Source organism: Leopardus geoffroyi, chromosome B3, assembly GCF_018350155.1.
Source record: "Leopardus geoffroyi isolate Oge1 chromosome B3, O.geoffroyi_Oge1_pat1.0, whole genome shotgun sequence".
NCBI classification, from domain to species: domain Eukaryota; kingdom Metazoa; phylum Chordata; class Mammalia; order Carnivora; family Felidae; genus Leopardus; species Leopardus geoffroyi.
In genome coordinates, this window is record NC_059337.1 from 74,819,120 (window position 1) to 74,844,201 (window position 25,082).

At 52.8% G+C, this 25,082-nt stretch overlaps 1 protein-coding gene across 2 annotated transcripts; it reads left to right on the top strand.

Annotated features, from left to right (window-relative positions):
• The first annotated feature begins 1,284 nt into the window (after nucleotides 1–1,284).
• On the top strand, nucleotides 1,285–24,795 carry NYNRIN (NYN domain and retroviral integrase containing). Of its 2 annotated transcripts, none has more exons than XM_045450559.1 (9): nucleotides 1,285–1,302; nucleotides 1,925–2,138; nucleotides 13,020–13,687; nucleotides 13,809–15,371; nucleotides 16,333–16,463; nucleotides 16,606–16,702; nucleotides 18,376–18,477; nucleotides 18,685–18,786; nucleotides 20,107–24,795. In XM_045450559.1, the coding sequence occupies exons 2-9, from the start codon at nucleotides 1,941–1,943 to the stop codon at nucleotides 22,955–22,957; spliced, it is 5,712 nt and encodes a 1,903-aa protein (XP_045306515.1). In that variant the 5' UTR covers nucleotides 1,285–1,302; nucleotides 1,925–1,940; the 3' UTR covers nucleotides 22,958–24,795. The 2 variants fall into 2 exon arrangements, with proteins under 2 accessions (XP_045306515.1, XP_045306514.1); XM_045450558.1 differs by lacking the exon at nucleotides 1,285–1,302 and adding an exon at nucleotides 1,372–1,781.
• Nucleotides 24,796–25,082: the final 287 nt, after the last annotated feature.

Here is a 25,082-nt window from a genome sequence, read left to right on the forward strand (position 1 = left end):
TTTATGAGCTGAAGAAATGGAGGCACAAGAGTTTAAATAAATTACCCTCTTTTATCCATTTATCAAGTACCTGACTCTTCCGCCCTCTTTCCATCCTCCTTTGAATTTAGGATTAAACCAGAGAGTTTTCCTTGAAGATGCCACTGTGTGTGGGGTCCACAGTCCGTTAGAAAAGGGCAACAAGAGTTATGTATTTATTCAGGGAAGAGCAGGAAACAGGGGTAGTGGCTCTCACCTTGCTTCAGAGGAGAAACTGAAACACAAGAAGGCGGGAGCCTCTTCTGATACCGGGAGAGCAGACAGAGGTGGCAAGAGGGGAGAGGACCTGAAGTTCGTCCTGAGGGTCTTTTGCTTCAAGGTACTATAAAGAGTCAGGACCGGGACACAGATGGGGCAGAGCAGAAGATTGTGGAGCCAGAGATGACACAGATCACCTTTTCCTTTTCTGGATTCCAGTCTAGGGAGAAGCAGGGGTGGGACAGGATGGGCTGGATTCCAGTCTAGGAATAGTATGAGGATACTGGGAGTAGTATGAGAGTATGAGCCCCCTCCTCTCCCCAGTTGGGCCTCTTCCTTGCAGTGGGGTGCTCTTGGCCCCTTGCCTGCCTAGACACAAACACACCATGGCCCGACAGCCCAGATGTTCCTGGGCAGGCTTAAATTACAGTCCACTGCCCTTTGTCCCCGTAGGTACTACACTTGTGCCTGTCAGAATGCGGGGCTCATTTTGGGTTTGTAAAATAAAGGGCACTGGAGCCCAAGACCCAGACTGTGCCCTCCACAGAGCCAGGTTCTGTTCAGGCCCCAGGGCTGCATAAGGTGTTCTTTGTGCCGGGGATGCCTTCGGGGCCGGGTGTTGGAGGCGGGCCCCCAGCCCAGAGCTAGTCCCTGACCACTGATGCCAAGCGGTTGGCTGTGGATCAAGGGTTGAGGGAACCCTCAAAGCCTGCGTTACGGACCAGACCCTCACTCCCATCCTGAAGCCCCGCCCCTCCCCCCCCCCCCCCCCCCCCCCCCCCCCGCCCGGCATTACTCAAACTTGCTAAAAGGGGCTTTCATTAACCACCCCAGTCTGAAAATTCAGGCGGCTCTCCCCGCCCCTCCAGCCCTGGGGGCTTCAGGAGGGTCTGGGCTGCCTGCCAGCCCCGGCAGTCCCCAGACTTGGGGGTGGGGTGGGGAGGCGGTGCTGTTACCCTCTGCTTCCTGCTAGGTTTCCAGCCCGGAGTTTCCTCAGGCCCCGGCCTCCCCCGCTCCCCACCCTGCTCTTCCTTAACCCTTTCCTCCGGGGAAGGAGTGGCCCAGGTCCGGTTCTCTGCCTCCTCGGGGAGGGCTGGGAGGGGCGCGGTGGGAGGAGCTGGGAGAAAGTCCCCGAAACCAAGCCCCCTCTCCCCCACCGGAACGCCCCTCCTTCCCCTTCCTCTTCCTTCCACCCAGGAAAGGGGAACGTGGAAGGAAATTAACTTTGACCCCTGATTCTGGCTTCGGGCCTAAAACTTGGGTGGAAGGCGGAGGTTTCCAGGACCCTCTCGCGCCCTCCCCCCGCCCTGTCGCCCCCTCCTTCGGCCCTCCGCGCCCCTTCAAGCCACCAGGCAGACGGAGAAAGGGTTCATCCTGCAGGGGCTGGCGCAGTGGTGAAGGGGGAAGGCTGGGGGCGGAGGGAAGGGCGGCGGGAGCCCAAGTGGTCCCACCCCCAGCTGCAGCCCCTGGCAGGAAGAGATTGTCGCGGGAGCCGCCGCCAAAAGCGACGGAACTCGGGCGGACGGGCGCTGTGGCCGTGGCTGGTGGGTCCGTAAGCTGAGAGGACCAGGCTGAGGCTGGGGGCGCGCCGCTCGGCGGAGGGGGCGTGGCCTGGACTCCTCCCGCACCCTGCTGGGGCGCCTCCCGCGCTGGGACCCGGTTGACACCGTCGGCGCCCTTCTAACAGGGGCGCCGGGGCAGCCATGCTCCTGTCCGGGGGCGACCCTCCGGCGCAGGAATGGTTCATGGTGCAGACCAAATCGAAGCCCCGGGTGCAGCGGCAGCGGCTGCAAGTGCAGCGCATCTTCAGGGTCAAGCTGAACGCCTTCCAGAGCCGCCCAGACACCCCCTACTTCTGGCTGCAGCTGGAGGGGCCCAAGGAGAACATGAGCAAAGCCAAGGTAAACAGCTTGTCCCCACCCCCACCCGCCCCTTCCAGCCAGAGCCCTCTCGCTCTCCCCTGCCCGGGGGAGACAGGGGTCCCCAGAGATCCCTCGACCTGGATTCGGCACTATGGCGGGCAGGTAGTGGGCCAACGTCCTGCCTTTCCAGATCTGCAGGCTTGACTCCTTCCTCTGGTTCCTTTTTTCTTTTCTGCCTCACCCCTCTTTGGCTTGTCACTTCTGTCCCTCAAGTGCGCTGCGAGACCCTCCATGGTACGTGTTCCCTCATGAGCCTTCCAGCATCCACAGTCTGCTCCTCCATCTGGGGAACAGCTTAAGGTCCTTCTATGGCCTCTGCAACACCTCTTTGTTCTCCACCAAGACACTGGAAGGCCCAGGTCCTTCTGTCTCTTTTTACGTCTCCTTAAATCCTGGGTTGCCCCTTGGAGGCTCTCAGAGTGCTGGACTGGAGGGGCCCTTAGAGATGCTTCTAGAGCAATGCAGGCATTTTACAAATCAGGCATTGGGGATTGGAGAGGGTAAGAGGCTTGCCTGAGCACACAGTGTCAGGTAGGCAGGAGGGTGGCAGGTGCTGGGACCAGAACCCAGGGCTCTGGGCTCCCTGCCCCACACTCTTGATGCCCTAGGTAGCCTCTTGCAGGGGCTGGTGCGGGCGCGCGCGTCCATGCACAGCTGCTCTGGAAGGCAGCCGTCCCTGGGGATGGGTGGGAATCTTGGAGGAGGGTTGTGGGCTTTCAGATGAAAGGGCCTGCTGTGTGGGGCTGCGCACTGGACAGACCAGGTCACAGTGTACCTCTCTTGCATACTCCCTGGCTTCTCTTAACAAGGTTCTCTCTGGCCTCCAGTCATGGCCAAGGTCTCCCTCTTCCCCCAGATTCCCTTATCTTTTCCTAGTAGGAATGCTACAGTTTCTTCCCTGGGCCCCAGGCCATTCGCTTCCTGTGTATCTCTCACCCCTGCACCCTGCCCAACACACACCCCTTCCCCAGCTGGGTCTATACCAATATCCTAATTGGTCAAGGCCATGGGTGGGGGAGCCCAGAGTACACTGGCGAGTGGCAGGCAGGCAGGCAGGCAGGCTGGAAAGTTCCTCCCTCAGCCCCTCCACTGAGTTGCTTGGTCAGCAGTTTTTCCAGTTCTGACAGAGGTGCTGGGGGGTGGAGGTGGGGGGAGGGGTGCCTGCCCAAAGAATGGATTGGCAGGCACCCCTCAGATTCAGACTTTTCAGTAGCTGGAATAGGGTTGGTTAACAACAGCAACCTTTGGGGGTGTTTTGGGTTCTTAATCTTTTTATTAATTTGAAACACAACAACTCACACTTTTATGGGATTTGCACTTTCAGAGGTGCCCAGCTCCCCTGCCCCCTGCTTAGATCCCAGATCAGATTCTCTAGGCCTGTCTGCTCCTGCTCCTACTGCTGCCTCAGGGTTCCTTGGGCCACTGATCCCTCCCTTACACTCCAGGCCCTGCTAAGGTAACCAGTGGTTCCTTCAATTCCCCCACCCTGTCACCTCAATCCTCTTTGTCTTCCTCTGGGGAAAGGCCCTGTTTAAGATGGAGACAAGGTGAGGGGCTTCTGGGTAACTCCCTCTCTTATTGCACAGAATTTGCAGAAAGAAGAGATAGTTGGAGGTTTGGAGCAGGGGAGCAGGGTAGGTGGGAAGATAAGGCTCTGTCCCAGGAGTCAGGAGATCCGGGCTTAACCTGCTGTCACCAAGCTATGTCTGGGACAGAGGGGTGTGGCAGAGAGAGTTTGAGATTGAGATTTGCTACTCTCTAACTGGGTGACCTGGGGCAAACAATTTACTCTCTCTTGAGTTTATTTCCTCATCTATAAAATAATATAACACCCACATCACAGAGGGATTGTGAGTCAGCTGAAATAATGCATGCTTAAGCACGTTTGCAGATGTGGAGAGCTATGGGGGATAGATGTCAGTTATTATTGTATAACTTTGAACGAGTGCTTTTGTTTCTGATTCTGGGTCTCCTTCTTTGTAAAGTGAAAAGCTTAAATTAGAGTAAGAAGATTAAATGCTCTCTAAATTCCAGCAATCTGATACGTGACAATTTCTCAAGTATAAGGATGTCTTGTGGCTTCCATGGGGAGATGCTGTGGCTGACCCCAATCCCAGCTGCAGGGACATAGAATCCTGCACTTTGATAATGTCGCACTATACACAGGCCACCTGGCAGAGAAGACCTAGCGAGATCGGAGACTGAAGGATGGGAATGGGGTGAGCATGGGGATGGCTGGCTTGTGAGGGGAGGGGAGGTGAAGGACACAGGCTTATCTGGAGAAGGAACTGGGTATGTTTCTAAATTATATGCACTGGTTTTTCAGGAAAATCTCTGTAGAATTCGAGTGCTTTTATTTTATTTATTTAAAAAAATTTTTAATGTTTTTTTTAATGTGTATTTATTTTTGAGAGAGAGAGAGAGACAGAGAGACAGAGCGTGAGCAGGGGAGGGGCAGAGAGAGAGGGAGACACAGAATCTAAAGCAGACTCCAGGCTCTGAGCTGTCAGCAAAGAACCTGATGCGGGGCTCAAACTCATGAGCTGTGAGATCATGACCTGAGACGAAGTTGGACACTTAGCCGACTGAACCACCCAAGCGCCCCTCAAGAGTGCTTTTAATTGTTATCTTGTAGTGGGATTTAAGAAGTAATGAGGACAGGGGCACTTGGGTGGCTCGGTTGGTTAAGTGTTCGACTCTTGATTTTGACTGAGGTCATGATCTCATGGCTTGGTTCTTGAGAACGAGCACCACATCGGGCTCAGTGCTGACAGTGCAGATCCTGCTTGGGATTCTGTCTCTGTCTTTCTCTGTCTCTGCCCCTCCCCTGCTTGCATTCTCTCTCCCTCTCTCAAAATAAATAAATAAACATTAAAAAAAGAAATAATAAAGACACTGCTGGAAATCACCTTCCCAGGCAGCAAAAACAAACACTGGGGTAGCCTCACCTCTCTAAGGTGAAATCAACAAGTGGAAAGGAGGGTTTTAATAGTGACAGAGTTGCCCAGGGACAAGCCCTGCTCAGCTCTCTGTTCTTGGCAACAATGTGAGGAAGGGTTGAGCACAGAGAGGAGAGGTGACATTTCACTTTTCCCCTTTTTGGAGATGATGGAGGGAGATGAGGGGGAGCCAGAGACTGGGTTCAGGGAGCTGTGGGACAGGGCATGATTTGCTGACTTTTGGTTTGGCTTGTCAGATGGAAGCCGATCTGTCCCTGCTCCACACTGAGCAGTAACATGTAAGTTGGTGGCCAGGGGCATGCTGGAGCTGGCTGCTACTTAACCCACTGTTAAAATTTCAGGAAGTTTGGAAGCCAGTGGAGTCCCATTGGTAATTTGAAATTAGCCATGGTGGGAATATTAATGCCACAGAAACTGTCAAATGCTACAAATCATGTCTATCCCCCCACCTGGCTGATTGCTAAACACTTCCCGGCACATCTAATTGTGTTTTGGGCAACTGATCCTTCTCCCTTTTAAATTTTTATTTAAAAAAGTTTTTCTTTAAAAATGTGTTTGAGAGAGAGAGAGAGAGAGCACTCAAGCAGGGGAAAGGGGCAGAGGGAGAGGGAGAGAGGATCTTAAGCAGGCTCCATGCTCAGTGCAGAGCCCAACTCGAGGCTTGATTCCACGACTATGGGATCATGACCTGAGCTGAAATCAAGAATCGGATGCTCAACCGACTGAGCCACCCAGGCACCCCTTCTCCTTTTTTTAAAACTTAATTTTTTCTTTTATCAAAGTAATGCACAGTGTAAAAGTCTAATAGTTTTTAAAAAGCTCACACTAGGACACCATGATTGCCTGCCTTGTCCCTCCCAACTCCCTCTTTGGTGCTCTTCCTTGTAGGCAGTATTTCCTTTGGCATTTCCTCATCTCCACATTCCTAAAAACGTATATAGGTACTGTTATATTTTGACTATTCAATTTTAGACATCTTTTTTTTTTTTTTCAACGTTTATTTATTTTTGGGACAGAGAGAGACAGAGCATGAACGGGGGAGGGGCAGAGAGAGAGGGAGACACAGAATCGGAAACAGGCTCCAGGCTCTGAGCCATCAGCCCAGAGCCCGACGTGGGGCTCGAACTCCCGGACCGCGAGATCGTGACCTGGCTGAAGTCGGACGCTTAACCGACTGCGCCACCCAGGCGCCCCTTAGACATCTTTTTTAAAAAGTTTGTATTTATGATTTATTTATTTATTTATTTATTTATTTATTTATTTATATTTTTATGTTTTACTTTTGTTTTTATTATTTTAAATGTTTATTTATTTATTTTGGAGAGAGAGAGAGAGAGAGAGAGAGAGAGGGAGAGAAATTTAATCCCAAGCAGGCTCTGCATGGTCATCACAGAGCCCGACTCTGGGCTGGATTCCATGAACCGTGAGGTCATGACCTGAGCCAAAATCAAGAGTTGGATGCTCAACCAGACTGAGCTACCCAGGAGCCCCTTATTTTTTATTTTGAGAGAGAGAGAGAGAGAGAGAGAGACTGAGAATTAGGGTGGAGGAGAGGGGCAGCGGGAGAGAGGGAGGGAAGCTGACACAGCGTCCATGTTCCGCGTTAAGATTTTATTTTGACATAATCTCTACATCCAACATGGGGCTTGAACTCACAATCCTAAAATCAAGAGTCACATGTTCTACCGACTGAGCCAGCCAGGTGCCCCAGTTTTAGATACCTTTTGACATACCATTATTGTAGGTGAGCCTTTAGTCTCTTCTATCACCATCCCTTCTTTTTTTCTCAGTATAGTTCTATTTCAGTTTTCTCTCAAACCTGTATTTACTGTTTGCATCATTATGCCTGTGCAAGCATCACACGTATTTGAGCACTGCCATGTGCCCTGCTTATGTTTTCTTACTTTTATTTCAGTGACGTTAAGAACTCCGTGTTTTTTTTAATGTACTTGTTTTTCTTAGTACCTGTAGCCAATTCTAACAACTTCAGTGGCTTCTCACTACAGTTTTCTAGGAGGTCAGTCTATGGCTTTAGGATGTCCTTGCAGTTCTAGATGTTTTCCTGGAGACATCCTTCTTTCTGTCTAGTCAGGACTGCACAGTTGTCTTCCTAGACTTCAATTTGCTGTCATTCTTGGTAGCCCTTTGCGTTTTTTCTTTGTTAAATGCCTTATTTCCTGGACCGAATGCCTTTCTCTTTCTTGGGTTGGTGGAGCACATCCACCAGTTGGGTCGTAAGTTAAAAAGATGGTGCAGTGCATGGGGCTCCTGGGTGGCTCAGTTGATTGAGCCTCCAACTCTTGGATCTCAGCTCAGGTCTTGATCTGAGGGTTGTGAGTTCAAGCCCCACGTTGGCTCCATGCTGGGTGTGGAGCCTGTTTAAAAAAAAAAGAAAAATAAGTAAAAGATGGTGCAGTGCTGAAGAATATACTAGTAACATGCTTGCCTCTTGAGTCTTACCCTCCAGTCTGAACTAGTTGTCCCCCGTGCCTGACGATGCTTTTGGTCCTAAAACAGTGCCTAGCAAATAGTGGGTGCTCAATGATGATTTGCTGAATGATGAATACATTCTGAGATTTCTCTTCACTGTCATCCTGGAGATTGTCTTTGCTTTCTTCCTCTATCGGATCTCCTTTCTTAGTTTCCATTGTTGATTTGCTGGAGAATGCTCTCCAGCAGCTTCCTGAGAAAGGGTTTATAGGAGGTAAAATGTTGGAGGAGGTAAAATACTATGCATATTTGCATATCTACATTGCATAGCTGAAGGTCGCTTGATTGACAGTTTGGTTGGTATTGAATCATAAATGGAAAATTATTGGTGAGATTGGGCCCTGTTTCGGGTGAGCACGAGCCTTGCATCGAGTGAACATGAGCCCCACTTTGGGTGAACTCCGCTTCTCTTTCTCTCTCTCTGTCTGCCCCTCACTCACTTGCACCTTCTCTCTGTCTCAAATAAATAAATAAATGGAAAATTATTTTCCTTCAGAAGTGTGGAGGCATTATGCCATTGATTTCTTGCTTTAGGACTTTGGAAGCTCTTTAGGTCCCAGGTCCTTTGTGTGTGAAGTGTTTTCTCTGGAAGTATGTTGTTTTCCCCACTGTTTTGAGGTTTCTCAGTGAGACTCCTCTGTGTGGGTCTGTCTTCATCCATCATTGCTTATTATTGCTATATTCTGGGGGCCCGTCTATCTGGACACTTGTGTTCTTCAGATCTAGACAATTTTCTAGATTGGTGACTAGATTGACTAGATTGGTGACTAGATTGGTGATTGGAAAGTTGGTGACTTTCCTCCTTGTGTTTTCTCTGTTCTCCTTTTCTGGAACTCCTTTTTAGACATTAATGTCCCAATGTACTGGCCCAATGTACTTTTGCTTATTTTTTCTCCTGTTCTCCAATTCTGACTTTTTGCTTTGTTTTCTGGAAAATTCCTGAAGTTTATCGTCCAAACTTTTTATTGGGTCTTCCATTTCTGCCGTTTTATATATATGTGTGTATATATATATAATGTATATATTATATATATACATTATATATATTATAAATATATATTTATAATATTCATATATATTAGTGTTTATTTATTTCTGAGAGAGAGAGTGGGCACTCGTGCTCGTGCTAGTAGGGGAGGGGCAGAGAGAGAGGGAGACAGAGGATCCAAAGCAGGCTCTGCTGGGCTCTGCGATGACAGCAGACAGCCCCAATGCAGGGCTCAAACCCACAAGCCGCTAGATCATTACCCAAGCCGAAGTTGGACACCTAACTGATTGAGCCACCCAGGCGCCCCTGCCATCATATTTCTAATATCTAAAGTCATTTGTGGGGGTACCTGGCTGACTCATTCATTGGAGCATGTGACTTATTCTCGGGGTTGTGGGTTCAAGCCCCACATTTGGGTGTAGGGATTACTTAAGAATAAAGTCTTTTTTATTTTTTATTTTTTTAAAAAAATTTTTAATGTTTATTTTCGAGAGAGAGAGAGAGAGTGGGGGAAGGACAGAGAAAGATGGAGACACAGAATCCAAAGCAGGCTCCAGGCTCTGAGCGTCAGCACAGAGCCTGATGTGGGGCTAGAACTCAGGAAATGTGGGATCATGACCTGAGCTGAAGTCAGTCGCTTAACTGACTGAGCCACCCAGCTGCCTCAAGAATAAAGTATTTTTGTAAAAAACCACTTATGTTTTTTGAATTCTCTTTTCAAAAATAACACCGTATTCTTGTTTAATGTGTGCAATGTTCTCTATCATCTCTCTGAGACAGCAATGGTAGTAAACTTTTTTTTTTTTTTTTAAAGTAGATGCCATGTCTAGCATGGAGCTCAAGGCAGAGCTTGAATTGATGTCCCTGAGATCAAGACCTAAGCTGAGATCAAGAGTAGGAGGCTTAACTGACTGAGCCACCAAGGCGCCCCAATAGTAAACTTTTTAAAGTTTTCTTCTCCCTCCCGAGTTTCTCTTCCTTCAAATTGTTCCCCACCCGTTTCCGTATGTTTTCTGTATATTTATTTCACATTAGAAGTTTTCCTTATCTATCATGATAATCCTTGCTTGAGGCTGACACTTGTTGATTTAGAGCTTGGTTGTACAGAGATCTGAGGGTACTGTCTGTTAGGAAACTTGTTTGGTGATCTTTAGGCCTTGGCTCTCCAGCTGGCCAGATTTCCAGAATGTATTTCTCTTATTCTCTGTCCTGGCTGCTAAATTGCTGAATGGGAAGAATGAATTTCTTGGCATTCAGCTTCCATTGTAGACTTCATTATTCATCTCTCCTCCCTTCCTTCATGTTTTTTGTATGATACCCACACCCTCAAGTACGGCGATCCACCTCTAATCCTGGGACCTTGTTTCCCGCCGTCTAGAGAACAAACCTCACAGCCTTTGTGTAGGGGGGCAGTTGGTCTCCCGTCTCGAGCTGCTCTTCAAACAACTTGACCTCAGTCTGCCTTTTATTTATTTATTTTAGTTTAATTATTATTATTATTATTTTAGATCTTATTTTTAAGTAATCTACACCCAACGTGGGGCTCAAACTCACAATCCCAAGATCAAGAGTTGCATGCTCTACCGACAGAGCCAGCCAGGAGTCCCTTGGTCTGCCTTTTTAAAGGTTTCTCATCACTCTAGGGGCGCCTGGGTGGCGCAGTCGGTTAAGCGTCCGACTTCAGCCAGGTCACGATCTCGCGGTCCGTGAGTTCGAGCCCCGCGTCAGGCTCTGGGCTGATAGCTCGGAGCCTGGAGTCTGTTTCCGATTCTGTGTCTCCCTCTCTCTCTGGCCCTCCCCCGTTCATGCTCTGTCTCTCTCTGTCCCAAAAATAAAATAAACGAAAAAAAAATTTTTTTTTCTTTTTTTTTTTTTTTTTAATTTTTTTTTTTTCAACGTTTATTTATTTTTGGGACAGAGAGAGACAGAGCATGAATGGGGGAGGGCCAGAGAGAGAGGGAGACACAGAATCGGAAACAGACTCCAGGCTCCGAGCTATCAGCCCAGGCGGGGCTCGAACTCACGGACCACGAGATCGTGACCTGGCTGAAGTCGGACGCTTAACCGACTGCGCCACCCAGGCGCCCCACGAAAAAAAATTTTTTTTAAGGTTTCCCATCACTCTCAATTCCAGAGTTTCTTGGTGCTGCCATTTTCTGAGCCTTTTGACTATTCTGCAGGGTAATTTAGGGGTGGTTCTGGAAAGCAGACAATAAATGGTAACTGCCTTAGGAAAAAGGAGATTTCTAAGTCAGGTGTTAAATGCTAGAACACCTTGATCAAGTATAGACCAATATTAAACTGTTTCGTGTTACTGTTTTTATTTAACTTACTAATTGACAGAGGACCTGTGGACACTGCACAATGTATTTTGACAAATACACAACTCTTTTTCTGTGCTTATTTTGTTCCTGCCTCTTCTCTCCTTTTTTCCTTCTGGAGGAAAAAGATTGGGGTGGGCTTTAAGCAGGCAGATTGCTCCAGAATTTTCTGGATGTCATTGCCTGTTGTTTCTTTACATTTTCTTGCTGTAAGGTACAGACGGCACTATGGTTAAGACCCCAGACTTTGGAGTCAGAGTGCCTGAGTATCCCAGCCGACAATCTGTTTAACCTTGGACATGTGCCCTTCCTTGCTTGTCTAAAATGGGGATGATAGCAAATTCCTTATAGGGCTGAGAGACGAATAAATGAGATCATGTGTCTAAAGAGCCTGACACACAATAAGTATTCAATAAATATTAGTTCACACTTATTATTTGGAAAACGATTTTAGTTTTTATATACCTGTTAGTTAAAAAATATTGAACAGTGAATGGCACAATAAATATTTTCAGCTCTTTGCACAAAGAGAAAGAAACCACCGACAATCTTCCTCAGCACCTCTCTTCATTTCTACATGTTGTTTTCAAGTAATCGGAATATAGGGTGCTGGGGTGGGGATTTGTTAAGGTCTATGACAGTTATCCTGCACCTGGTCAGATTCACCCTCGCCAGACAGTGGACCAGATGAGGTTCTTGGTGGGAGGGTTTGGCTTGGGGTGTCTGTCAGGTTTTGAGCTAGTTTTGGACTGATCGAAAAGGGGTTAGACCTGGGCCTAAGCCTAGGTGTATTTTAGACCCTTTGGGGAAGGGGCTGGAGGTCTGTGGCCTGGTCCTGGTGGAAGAGGTAAACATAGGCCTGAAGGAGAGGCAGGGTACTGAGCAGAGGGGCTGGAGCCGTCTTCAGGATGGCTTTTGGTGATCTAAGAGGGAGCCTTTGTTCCCTGTTAGGGGGAAACAGGAAGAGGGGTGACCTTCAGAGACACGGGGATGTGAAGGGATAGGAGGGACATGAGGGCAAATACAATCGACATGGGTTGACTGATTAAGAGGGAGCGCCCACGCTCCCTTGGAGCTCACGGGGGTCATGCTGGTGCAACTCAGTCATATTGGGGAGAAACCCAACCTCTTCCATCCCAGTGACTGCCAAAGACTGAGTGGTTGAGCCCTGTAAACATGAGGACTTGGTCTGCCCAGAGTGCCAGAGGCCTTCCTTTTGGTTCAGCCACTGTGCATGTCTGCGGGGTTCTCCTGGATGCTGGCCCAGTGACTTACCTCCTCCTCTGTTCCCTCTGGGCAACAGAGTTACCATGGTTACAGGTACAGGTTGTGCTAGAGACCTTCTGGAGGGGGATTAAGCCAGAATCCCACAGGATTACCCTATAGTCACTCTGCAGTCTGAGGAGGTAGAAAGAACTCTGGTTTCGGAGTCAGACACATGTGGGCTGTGGTCCTGGCCCATTGCCCTCTAGCTGTGTGCCCTTGGGCAAGCTACACAGCCCCTTCTGGGCAAGCAAAATGGGAATAGGATGGGCAGACGTCAGGCTAAGCGCTTCCTTCGTATTAACTCATTGAAGCTTCATAATAGCCTGATGAGGTGGGAAACTGTTGTCCCCATTTTACAGATGAGGAATCCAGACACAAGGAAGGGTAAATAACTTGCCCCCTGGTCACATAAGTTCCTGGCACATGGAGGATTCTCAGTAGTATGCAATTCCCCTCCCCTAGCTGTCTCACAGTTCTAGAATGCCAGGGTAGGACTGGACCCTAGGGGTATGTCACTGTCACTTAACCTGCCATCTTACAGGGGAAAAGACAGAGGCCCTGAGAAGAAGGTAAATTTCCCACAGTTGACCTAACCTGTTGCAGTCAAGTTGGAACCAGAATCAGGTCCCTCGACTCCAAGCCTAGGTGCTTCCCCCTTCCCCCCCAGGCCTCCCTCATTCAGTCAGAGAGCTCCCTGAAAAGAAATGAGTGTGTGAGGAGGCAGGCCTAGAGAGAGGGGCTGGCTGTGTGTGTGTGTGGGCGGGGGGAGGGTGCAAGCCAGTGGCAGGCCCATAAAGGAATGACTTCCTTTGTGTTCTCCCCACTGTGACTTCAGGAGTATCTGAAGGGCCTGTGTAGCCCGGAGCTGTGGAAGGAGGTTCGCTACCCGCAGGCCCTGCACTGCGCCTTCCTTGGGGCCCAGGGCCTCTTCCTCGACTGCCTCTGCTGGAGCACCCTGGCCTACCTGGTGCCTGGTCCCCCCGGCTCCCTGATGGTGGGGGGACTGACCGAGTCTTTCATCATGACCCAGAACTGGCTGGAGGAGCTGGTGGGGCGGCTGCGCTGGGGCCCTGCCGCTCTGCTCACCCCCCGGGGAATCTGGGAGGCTGAAGTGACCAGGGCTTTTGGGGCCCTGGTCTGGATCCGTGGTGACCAGTATGCAGGGGATCTGCTGCAGCTGCCCCCAGCGGTCCAAGAGCTGCTGCTGAGCCTGGTGCGGGACGCTGCAGGCAAGGAAGACATCATCGAGTGGCTCGGCCGCATCGGCACCTCTGAGTCCTGCTCTGACCCCGAGGTGCTGATCTGCCCTCCCCACCACCAGAAGGAAGGCCCGGCCATGGTGTCTGTGGGAGACGGTCCTGGGCCCTTCCTGGAGGTGGGGACTCTCCAGAACAGGAGCCCAGAACATTCAAAGAGATTAACCGGCCTGGGAGCCACCAGGGCCCTGGTCTCGGGCACCCCAGGCCAGAACACACAGCAGGAAACAACCAGCCAGCTGGTAAGGTAAGTTCTGAAGAATCAGTTTGGTTTCTCTAGACCCTGTCCCTGTTCCCCCCGCACCACGGAAATGGTTTGGGATTTACCTGGCCTAACCACCTTTCCAACAAACTTGGATTTCCTCCAGGGTCGATTCCAACAGCCAAGGTAGTACCAACAGTGCTCGAGAGGAAGGGCCCGCGCAAGCCACCAGCAGCCAGGACTCTGCAAACCACACACAAGCCCCGTCACAGCAAAGGCAGGTCCAGAGAGTGGAAGATAAACGCCCCTTCCAGCCTCCCGTGTCAGCCCTGAGCATGTGCCCGCCCTGGAAGGCCTGGACCCCGGGGCCAGCGTTTGGGCCCTTGTGGCCAGGGGCTATCGCCGCAACCTTCTGGAGGATCAATGAACTGCACTCTCTCCACCTGGCCTGGCTCCTGTCCCAGGCGTGCTTCAGTTTTCCCTTCTGGCAGAGGCCCCTGGGCCCCATTCAGTTCAAGCTACCAGGGCAGAATCCTTTGCCTTTAAATCTAGAGTGGAAGCAGAAGGAGCTGGTTCCTTTGCCCAGCATGGAAAGCCCAGACTGCAGACCAGATGGGGGACCAGGAGGAGATGCAACCCTACAGAATTGCCCGAGGCCAGAGACCCCCCAAAAAGTCATGAGTTTATTGGTGGTCTCAGGGGGCTCGGGTGTAAAGGACAAGACTAGCCCAGGACTTCCACAGATAGGGCCCCCCTTGACCTCTGCGCCCCAAATGCAAGCTGGAAGCGAGCCAGGGGATCAAGGAAGTGTGCAGTGGGATTGTAAGGGGCCAGAAGAGGGCCCTTCTGTGCTGCCAACAGGGCAAGGCGTGCCTACAGCTCAGGGGGGGTCCGTGGCTCAAGAGGGGCTGACAGGTCAGTCAGCACCCGATGCTCAAACAGTGCCTGAAACTCTCGAAGTGCCCGTGGCTGCGGCAGTGCCCACAGCTCAAACCCCACCCACAGATCAGGGGCTGCCTGCAGTCCCCAAAGTGCCTACAGCGGAGATGATGCTGGCAGTCCCCACAGAACCTGCAGCTCTCAAAGTGCCTTCGGTTCCGACAAAGCCAGCAGCTCAAGGGGGGCCTGCAGCTCAGAAGGCAGCCGCGGGTCAACCGGCATCAGCAGCTCAAATCGTACCTGCGACTCCCAAAACTGCCACAGCTCAGAAAACGCCTGCAGCAAAAACGCCACCTGCAGCAAAAACACCCAAAGCTCAAACTGGGCCTGCAGCTAAAACAGGGTCTATGGCCCCCAAGGGACCTATGGCCCCCAAAGCACCTGCAGCTTCCAAAGCCTCCAGAGGCCCCAAAACACCTGCAGCTCAGAAGACGCCCACAGATCCAGGGCCAAGCCTGGATGCCGCCAAACTCCTGAGCGAGGTGCAGCCTTCGTCAAGGGGCAATGCCTCCTTGCCAAAGGGCCATGGGGAGTCCAGAAGGCAGGGTCCTCAGTCCAGCAGCACCTTGACTTCTGGTAGTCAGCACCAACCTCAGATGGAAGGGCTCCTGGGGGCTTGGGAGGGGGCCCCGAGGCAGCCGCCTCGTCACCCACAGGCAAACAGCACAGTGACCAGCTTCCAGAGGTACCACGAGGCCCTGAATACACCCTTCGAGCTGAACCTGTCGGGGGAACCCGGGAACCAGGGGTTACGGCGAGTGGTCATTGATGGCAGCAGTGTGGCCATGGTGTGAGTAGCTACAGGCGTGGCGTGGGCTGGGAAGTCTGGGGAGCTGGGGCAGGGCATCCCCGGGGGGGACAGAGCGTGGGCATCCCCTCGGTATGTGGGTGACATGGGTTCAAATGGGGAAACGATAGGATGGAAGTGGCAGTGGTGGGTGACTGGGGCATGGTAGGAATGTGCATGGAATCATGCAGACAGTCCTGCCAAGGGACGTTTCTTTCTCTCTCTTTGATAGAAACAGAAACAGGCTCACAGAGGTAAGGCATCTGGCCCAAGATTCCAGAGCCTCGTAAGGGACCTGGCTGGCCTTTGAGTTCAGATCTGTCCACTGCCAAGGCCCGTGCTCTTCCCACCACAGCCTGCCTGTCTCACATAGCACGGCGTCTGTCAACCCCAGGCCAGCTACCAATGTTTAGCCTGAACCTTAAGGCCCAGCCCAGGTGTCCTTTATGGAGCTTTTCCTGAGTGCCAGTCAATCCTTAGAGACTGTCCTCCTGCATTGTGCTTACTGCTCTACACATGCTAGCATAAATGTATGCAAGACCACTGAATTTGTCCCCACGGGACAGTAGTTATCTGTGCTGAGCACACTCGTGGCCCACAGTAGGTGGTATGAATGTTTGTTTGCTTCTAGCCCTGACTTAAGTTCTTTGGGTGCAGAGGTTGCCTTTTTCCTGTTGCCCTGGAGTTTCCTGCACACACACACACACACAACACATTCACCCCACACATGTGCACACAGCTGATCACATGCACATAGCCCCCTGACATGTGTGCACACACATGCACACGCAGAGTAGGTGAGTGAGCCCAGTAGGTGCTTACAGAATGTTCGATGATGGAGGAGAGGGAGAAGGGCATTGCCGGTTGCTGACGCAGGCGTGTGGCATTGTCTGAGGGAGGAGCAGAAAGGCAGGGCCACTCGTCAGGAGGAGGCTGCTCCCTCACTTCCCACCACCCCCCACAGGCATGGCCTCCAGCACTTCTTCTCCTGCCGTGGCATTGCCATGGCGGTGCAGTATTTCTGGAACCGGGGACACCGAGAGGTCACTGTGTTTGTACCCACCTGGCAGCTGAAGAAGAACCGGAGGGTGAGAGGTGAGCTGTCCACTGCCCACCCCCTCCTCCAGCCCCTGCAGCATCACCAAGCTTTGCCTTTCCCTGCCTCTCTGTCCCTGCCGTGGCCTCTTCCACTTCGCCCTTCCTCTGAGCATCTCTGTCTTCTGTCTTTCACCTCCAGAGAGCCACTTCCTGACGAAGCTGCACTCCCTCAAGATGCTTTCAATCACCCCCTCCCAGCTCGAGAACGGCAAGAAGATCACCACCTACGATTATAGGTGTGCCAGTCCCAGGCCTTTCTGGAGGGTTCCAGGGGCTGGGCTGGTGTGTCGGGTGGAGTCCAGCCTCACCTGCTCTGGGGAGATGGAGGCCACCATGTCAGAGGGTCATGTCAGAGAGGATGGCGTGGTGCACAGGCCCTCTGTAGGCAGAGGGAGGCACACAGTGAGGAGAGGGCTCCAGGATCGGCTCTACCCAAGGCTAAGGGGGATTCCTGACTTTGGGACTCTCCAGCTCCATTCCCTCAGTCTACAGGCTTTCTGACCTATGGGCTGGAACCCACTACTTTGGATAGGACCCGCCCAGGTGACTCCTGGTGTTTCCAGTGAGCTGCTTGCCCAAGTGACTGATTTGGGGCCTCGGTTTGGGCTAAAGTTCAAGTCTCCAGGAACTGCTTCAGTTTTTTTCCTCCCCCCCAGCCCTGGCACTGGGAGGAGGTATGTGTGTGGCTGTATGTGGTTGGACCCCTGGCAGGGCTCTGAAAATGGAGTTAGACTGGCCTTGTCTCCTCGCTAAAGCCCCAGTGCCTTCCTACTTCCCTAGGCACTGTCAATCCTAAGCACCTAGTCCCCAACATGGCTGCAGGACCAGTATGCACAGGGGGAGCCTGTGATGCTGCCTCTGTTGGGGCAGGGAAGGCCCTGCCATAGTCACTGGTCCCAGGCTGGAGCTGGAGTCTGTGCCCGGTCTCGGCTGCACTTAGGCACCTCCTATGCTGGCCAATGAGAAGTTCTGTTCTTCCCCACTTTTCTCAAGACCTGGCATCCATTCAGCTGGAAGGGCCAGGCATGGCAGCTCAGGCATCCCTCCTTCAAGAGCTAGGCCCCCTGGTAAGGTCTTTAAGTGCCTCTAAAATTTCGGGTCTGGGTTTGAGGGAAGATGGTTGTTCTGCAAAGGTCCCCTGCTGGGCACTTGTGGAATAGCATGCTTGGGGCCGCCGGAATGGCAACCTTTCGGGGAATGCCGAGAAGTAGGTGGCCTTTGCTTTCTTTCCTGGTCACAGCCCTCTTTCAAGGAGAGGTGATCCTTGGAAAAGTGGATTTGTTTATTCAGGTATGTGATTTTATATATGTTTTATATGTATATACATACATACATTACATACATATCGGTGTATGTATGTAGTGTGTATATGTACATATGGATGTATGTATGTATGTCTTGGCATGTATGGGAATGTGGTGCATTGGTGAAGAATAGTAATGGAACATGTGTGTGCATGCTGTGTGGCAGGCACCGAGGTAGGCACTTCAATGTACTGTTTGTCTCATTTAGTTTAATCCTCACAGCAATATAGGGTAGGTATTTTATGTCCATTTTACAGATGTGGAAACTGAGCTAGTAAAAATGCATGTGTGAATGTGGGCGAGTGTGCAGGTTTCAGCGTGTGTGTCTGTGCATGTGTATGTGAATGCCTGTGTGCTAGATAGGGGCGTGTGTTTGTATCTGTAGATGGGGGTGTGCATCCAAGTTCACCCTCCCGGGGACTAGTGGTGATCCCGGATGGCTGCACAGACGGACGAGGAGATGGGCTCCTGAGCCCTGGCTCCCCGACCACCAAGGGCAGCATTTTTGTTCAGCACATCTCCACGTGAAACTGCAAGTTCATTTTCCCCAAAGACCTGGGAAGTAAGGGTTTCTGGGTGGCTAGCAGCAACCCCTCTCCCTGCAGGTTCATGGTAAAGCTGGCAGAGGAGACAGACGGCATCATTGTCACCAATGAGCAGCTCCACATCCTGATGAATAATTCCAAGAAACTGATGGTCAAAGATCGGTGAGGTGATCCCAGGGACTTGAGCTGTTCCTTCCCCGTGGATGGATGTCAGCCAGCCCCTGGCAGGGGGTGCTGGGCTTGGGAGAGGGCCCTTAGAGCTGTGCTCACCAGACGTTGGTCTCAATTCCTGTTCAGACATCCAGGGGTTAACGGGCTGTATGAATCAAGGGCTCCTCTATGACCATATCTCCTCTCTCCCGGGTCCAGCCTACTGCCCTTCACCTTTGCGGGGAATCTCTTCATGGTGCCGGATGACCCCCTGGGCCGTGATGGCCCCACCCTGGACGAATTTCTGAAGAAGCCAAACAGGTAATGGGCCAAGCCTCTGCCGCCTCCCAGTTCCTCTTGGGACTGACCAGAAACTTCCCCTCGGTGCTAACCAACATTTGTCTAGTGCTTAACCATGAGCAGAGTGATTCGATTTTTCAGGTTTATGCTTTTACAACATATTTTTAAAAAATATTTATTGATTTTTGAGAGAGAGAGAATGCACGTGAGTGGGGGAGGCAGAGCGAGAGGGAGAGAGAATCTTAAGCAGGCTCTGCGCAGAGCCTGACGCGGGGCTGGAGCCCATGAACCGTGAGCTTGTGACCTGAGCCAAAACCAAGAGTCAGACACTCAGCTGACTGCGCCACCTAGGCGCCCTAACCTCTACCACATATCGATGCATCCATAAGCCAGTTACAGTATGGTTTTGCAGCTTTACAGTTTTGCACATGTGCATCTTTCCACGGTTGGCATTTGTACTCAGCATTTTATGGCTCCCCCCCGCCCCGCCCAGATACATGCCATGTTAATTCATGTGGCTCACTTTAACGGCTGCGCGGTATTCCATTCTAGAAGTACCCAGGGGATTTATCGAATCTCTTGTCAAGGGCCGTTTGACATTTTCCATATTATGCTGTTGGCAGCAGTGCTCCAGGGGACAGCCTCATTCTTGCTGCTGTGGGAATAAAGGGAGCTGGGCTAGGGGACGTACTACTGCTGAATTTTTTCCATATTTATTGTCTCCTTGGATTCTCACAACCTGGGTTAGACATACATGACTTCTGTCCTGGACCAGGTTTGCAGCAACTCAGACGCTCTGGCCTCCTCCTGCTCTGAGCTGCCTTACTGCCCCCCTCTTCCTAGTTCCCAGCAGAGGATGGTGGCAAGGACCTTATGGACAGGGCATTGCTTTCTGGACCGGGTCCCTCAGTTTCATTTCCCTGGTTTGAGAAAAAGTGCTGTGGAGGTTTGTCTGCTGTGCCCTCTCTCAAGTGCGTTGTCAGGCTGCCTTCCTTCTTGACCTCCCCCTGGCTTGCTCGTCCTAGGGACAGGTTGGAAGTGCCAGTCATCTAACTCGTACCAAGTCATTGGCTTAGAAGTGGTTGAAAATGTTGCTTGGTCAACAAGGGTTTGATTGGGTGAGGCTTCACATATGGATGAATCTCCAATATGGAGGCCTGGGACGTGCTGGAGATAGAGGAGGTACCTGCGGGCAGGGTCCTGACGGAGGCTCTGGCGCTTGGCCCAGCCTCAGGGGGACTTAGCAGTGGGGTGAGGCTCCGCAGATGTGGTTTCCCCCTTGGGTGCCCCTCCCTCCTCCAGCAGGCCCCTGAGCCCCTCCGCTCTGCTCTTCTGGGGTAGGCTAGACACCGACATCGGCAACTTCCTGAAGGTGTGGAAGACGCTTCCTCCCAGCTCGGCCAGCGCCTCTGAGCCAAGTGATGGTGCTGACCCTGCACCTCCGGAGGGTCTGCGGAATATGGAAGAAGTCCGGGAGGAGAAGGAGGAGAGGCAGGACGATGAGCAGAGGGAGGGGCAAGGGGTGCAGGAGCCGCCTGAAGAAGATGCCCTGGACTCCTCACTGGCATCAGTGTTCAGGGCCGAGTGCCCTTCCCTTTCAGAGGAAATCCTCCGGTGCCTCAGCCTCCAGGACCCTCCTGACGGTGCCCTAGACATCGATCTCCTGCCGGCGCCGGCGTCTCCCTATCTGGGCATCCCCTGGGACGAGAAGGCTCCCTGCCAACAGGTTCTTGCCCACCTGGCCCAGCTGACCATCCCCAGCAACTTCACTGCACTCTCCTTCTTCGTGGGGTTCATGGACTCCCACCAGGATGTCATCCCTGACTATGAAGCCCTCGTGGGCCCCCTGCACAGCCTCCTCAAGCAGAAGCCGGACTGGCAGTGGGACTGGGAGCATGAGAAGGCCTTCTTGGCTCTGAAGCGAGCCCTGGTGTCTGCCCTCTGCCTGACGGCCCCCAACACCCAGCTGCCCTTCCGCCTGGAGGTGACAGTGAGCCAAGTGGCCCTCACGGCCGTTGTCTATCAGGAGCACTCGGGGAGGAAGCACCCCGTAGCCTATACCTCGAAGCCCCTCCTTCCCGATGAGGAGAGCGAGGGCCCCCAGTCAGGGGGAGACAGCCCCTATGCGGTGGCCTGGGCCCTCAAACATTTTTCCCGCTGCATTGGAGACACCCCAGTGGTCCTGGACCTTTCCTATGCCTCCCGGGCCACGGTGGACCCCGAGGCACCAGAGGGCCGCAGACTTTCCAAAGCATGGTTGATCCGATGGTCCCTCTTGGTACAGGACAAAGGCAAGAGAGCCCTGGAATTGACCCTTCTCCAGGGCCTGCTGGGAGAAAACCGACTGCTGACGCCTGCATCCTCGATGCCTCGTTTTTTCCAGGTTCTGCCTCCTTTTTCCGACCTGTCCACTTTTGTCTGCATCCACATGTCGGGCTATTGCTTTTACCGTGAGGACGAGTGGTGTGCTGGCTTTGGTCTCTATGTCCTGTCTCCCACCAGCGCCCCTGTCTCCCTTTCCTTCTCTTGCTCCCCGTACACGCCAACCTATGCCCACCTGGCGGCCGTGGCCTGTGGCCTGGAGCGCTTTGGCCAGTCCCACCTCCCTGTGGTTTTCCTCACGCATTGCAACTGGATCTTCAGCCTCCTCTGGGAGCTCCTGCCCCTGTGGAGGGCTCGAGGCTTCCTCTCCTCGGACGGGGCCCCGCTACCTCACCCGAGCCTGCTGTCCTACATCATCTCGCTCACCTCTGACCTCTCGTCCCTTCCATTCATCTACCGAACCTCCTACCGGGGCTCCCTGTTTGCTGTGACAGTGGACACCCTGGCCAAGCAGGGAGCACAGGGGGGCGGGGAGTGGTGGAACTTGCCAAAGGACGTGCCGATCCCTGTAGTATCTCCTCACACCATGGGCAAGAGGCCCGACTTGCTGGCATTACAGCTGAGCGACAGCACTCTGGCCGATATCATCGCCAAGCTGCAGGCCGGGCAGAAATTGTCTGGCTCCTCACCCTTCAGTTCTGTCTTTAACTCACTCAGCCTCGACAAAGAGAGTGGCCTGCTTATGTTCAAGGGGGATAAGAGGCCCAAGGTCTGGGTAGTCCCGAGGCAACTCCGGAGGGACCTGATTTTCTCCGTGCATGACCTTCCCCTGGGCGCCCACCAGAGGCCCGAGGAGACCTACAAGAAGTTGCGTTTGCTGGGGTGGTGGCCCGGGATGCAGGAGCATGTGAGGGACTACTGCCGAAGCTGCCTGTTCTGCATCCCCCGAAATCTCATAGGCAGTGAGCTGAAGGTTATCGAGTCCGTGTGGCCCCTCAGGTCTACCGCCCCCTGGTCCAACCTGCAGATTGAGGTGGTGGGCCCAGTCACCATAAGCGAGGAGGGCCACAAGCACGTGCTGATTGTGGCTGACCCCAACACCAGATGGGTGGAGGCATTCCCCCTGAAGCCCTACACGCACACGGCAGTGGCCCAGGTGCTGCTCCAGCACGTGTTTGCCAGGTGGGGCGTTCCCGTGAGGCTGGAGGCTGCCCAGGGCCCCCAGTTTGCTCGGCATGTCCTGGTGAGCTGTGGGCTGGCCCTGGGAGCCCAGGCAGCCTCCCTGAGCAGGGACCTCCAGTTCCCCTGCCTGACCAGCTCAGACGCCTACTGGGAATTCAAGAGGGCCCTCAAGGAGTTCATCTTCCTGCACGGCAAGAAGTGGGCGGCTTCCCTGCCCCTGCTGCACTTGGCCTTCAGGGCCTCCTCCACCCAGGCCACGCCGGTCCAGATCCTGACGGGGGATGAAGTGAGGCTGAGCGAGCCGCTGTGGTGGGAGATGAGCAGTGCCAATATCGAAGGGCTCAAGATGGATGTCTTCTTGTTGCAGCTCATTGGGGAGCTCTTGGAGCTACACTGGCGGGTGACCGACAAGGCTAGCGAAAAGGCGGAGAATAGGCGTTTCAAGCGGGAGAGTCAGGAGAAGGAGTGGAATGTGGGCGACCAGGTCCTCTTGCTGTCGCTCCCCAGGAACGGCAGCAGTGCCAAATGGGTGGGCCCCTTCTATATCGGGGACCGGCTGAGCCTGTCTCTCTACAGGGTCTGGGGCTTCCCGACTCCAGAGAAGCTTGGGTGCATCTATCCCAGCAGCCTGATGAAGGCCTTTGCCAAGAGCGGCACACCCCTGTCCTTCAAGGTCTTAGAGCAATGACTGGGGTGCCGGGAAAGCCCCCACTTCAGGGTCCTGGGCTTTTGCTGCTAGGCCTCCCCCAGCCTCGAGAAGTGGTCTCATAGCCCCCTGGGGGCCTCGGTTGTGCCTTTTGCGGAGAAGTCAATTCACAAAGCTTTGCTGAATTGCCTTGAACTGGGGATCAGCGTCCCTATGGAAGCATCCCCAGTTTGGGATATCGGGAGAGTCTGTCAAAGGCTGTGAGATATGGGCTTCTGGCAGTTTTACCCTGGGGGGCAGAAAGTCCCCTTTTTAAGGTAGGCCAGGCTCATTGTCTTTCCCCGGGTATCCCTATCGTCCTGTCACACGTGTGCAGGTACATACACACGTCCCCCCAGAATGTTACTCCTGCCTGTCCTAACGGTCAAACGGTGTTGGCCCTGGGCCTCAAAATCGGAACCACATTCCCTTATCAAACAGAAATCTCGAATATGGACTCTTCCCCTGAACTGTCCACCTGGGGACCCTTTGCTCTTCTCGCTGTCACAGCTGACCCAAGTCCATGAGGGCTGTGGAGAGGCAGCCCATTCCCAGTCTCACAGCCACCTTCCTCAGGCCAGCCTAGGCCTGTCCAGTTGTCAAGGAGGGACTGGCAGTTCTGGGCCCAAGGCTCAGAGCTGGGGTAGAAGTACGGCCAGCCACATAGAGCATCCCGATTGTCAGCAGGGGAAGGGCAAGGAGAGACAGCCTACCTCAACTGGCTCTAGCCAACGAAGACAACCCGTCCCCTGCTTCAACGGCATCAACCAGAACAGGAATCAAGGATCTCGATGCCGAGTGTGGCATCTCTACCTGACAAGCTACTTCAACTAGACCGAGGGGCCCAGGCCTCTGTTTGAAGGGGGCAGGGCGTCTGAAATGAGCAGTGCGGCACGCGGTGAGGTACTGGCACGGCTCTACTTTCCAACCCTGCCCCAAAGTCCACAGCCCTCTCTTCCCATGTCTACTGTACCCCGTATCCCCAGACCCCGCACAATGTGTGACTGCTTTGGTTGGATCGTCCCCTTCCCCTGCACCTGCCTTCTGCGTAGAGCAAAACCCAGCTCCCTCGCAGCCACTTCCTGCAAAGATCATCTTGTAGGGACAGTGAATTCCTCATAGGTGTGTGCACTTACACTCGTCCTCTGAGTGGCTGCTGCTTCTGCTGACTGTAGTTTCCTGGTGAAGGCTAGCACTGTGTCACTCTCCTCTAAGTAGTTTTATTTTTCCAAAGCTGAGCCAGACTCCTGGCCCAGCTCAGGTTGCCAAAGCGCTTGGCATTGCTAGAGCCAGAGTAGGACCCACCATCGAGTCCAGTTTGCTTGTTTCACAGCCAAGGTGAGAGGCCCGGAGGGGAAGTGACGTGCCCAAAGTCACACAGCTGGTTCACTGGTGGCTGAGTTGGGACCAAGACTAAGCTTCCTAGCTCTCAGTTCACCCTAAACGGGTTTCTGGCGACAGGTTCAAGGGAGAGACTCCCTCAGAACCCTATCCCATCCCCCATCTCCCAGTTCTTGTAGATAAACTGCTTCGTTGTTGCCCTTAAATCATTTCCAGCTGTTAATCCTGTCCAGGAGAGAATGGTTGGGTGACAGCTGAAAAACTGAAAGGTGAGCTGTGGGATTGTTAGCAGACACCTCCTTTCCTCCTCTTTCCCCCTTTCTCCCCCTCTTCTCTGCTTCTCCCTTTAGTGGTATGCCCAGCCTCCTCCCTCCCCATGCGGTACCCACATCCCAACTGCCCTCCTCCGCCCGCTCCACGTGTTAACCACATTTATGGTCTTATATCCTTTTATATGATTGTTTTTCATTCGATTTGTCAATAAACGGATCCGAATGGAACCAAGGTCTAGTTCTCTTTAGCTGCAGGCTCACTTATGGGTGGGGAGGGTGGGGGGCAGTTGTGGGGTGCTGCTGCTGCATGTTTCCCAGGCTGAGTTGAAGATTTGAAGGCCTGGGTAGTACCCTTTCAAGCTCATCTGACACATGGTCTCATTTTTTTTTTTTTTTTAATTTTTTTTTTTTCAACGTTTATTTATTTTTGGGACAGAGAGAGACAGAGCATGAACGGGGGAGGGGCAGAGAGAGAGGGAGACACAGAATCGGAAACAGGCTCCAGGCTCTGAGCC

Coding starts and splice junctions, on each gene's coding strand:
- NYNRIN (XM_045450559.1), top strand. CDS start 1,941: ATGCTCCTGTCCGGGGGCGACCCTCCGGCGCAGGAATGGTTCATGGTG. Junction 13,688..13,808: donor ACAACCAGCCAGCTGGTAAG/GTAAGTTCTGAA, acceptor GATTTCCTCCAG/GGTCGATTCCAACAGCCAAG. Junction 18,787..20,106: donor TTTCTGAAGAAGCCAAACAG/GTAATGGGCCAA, acceptor CTTCTGGGGTAG/GCTAGACACCGACATCGGCA.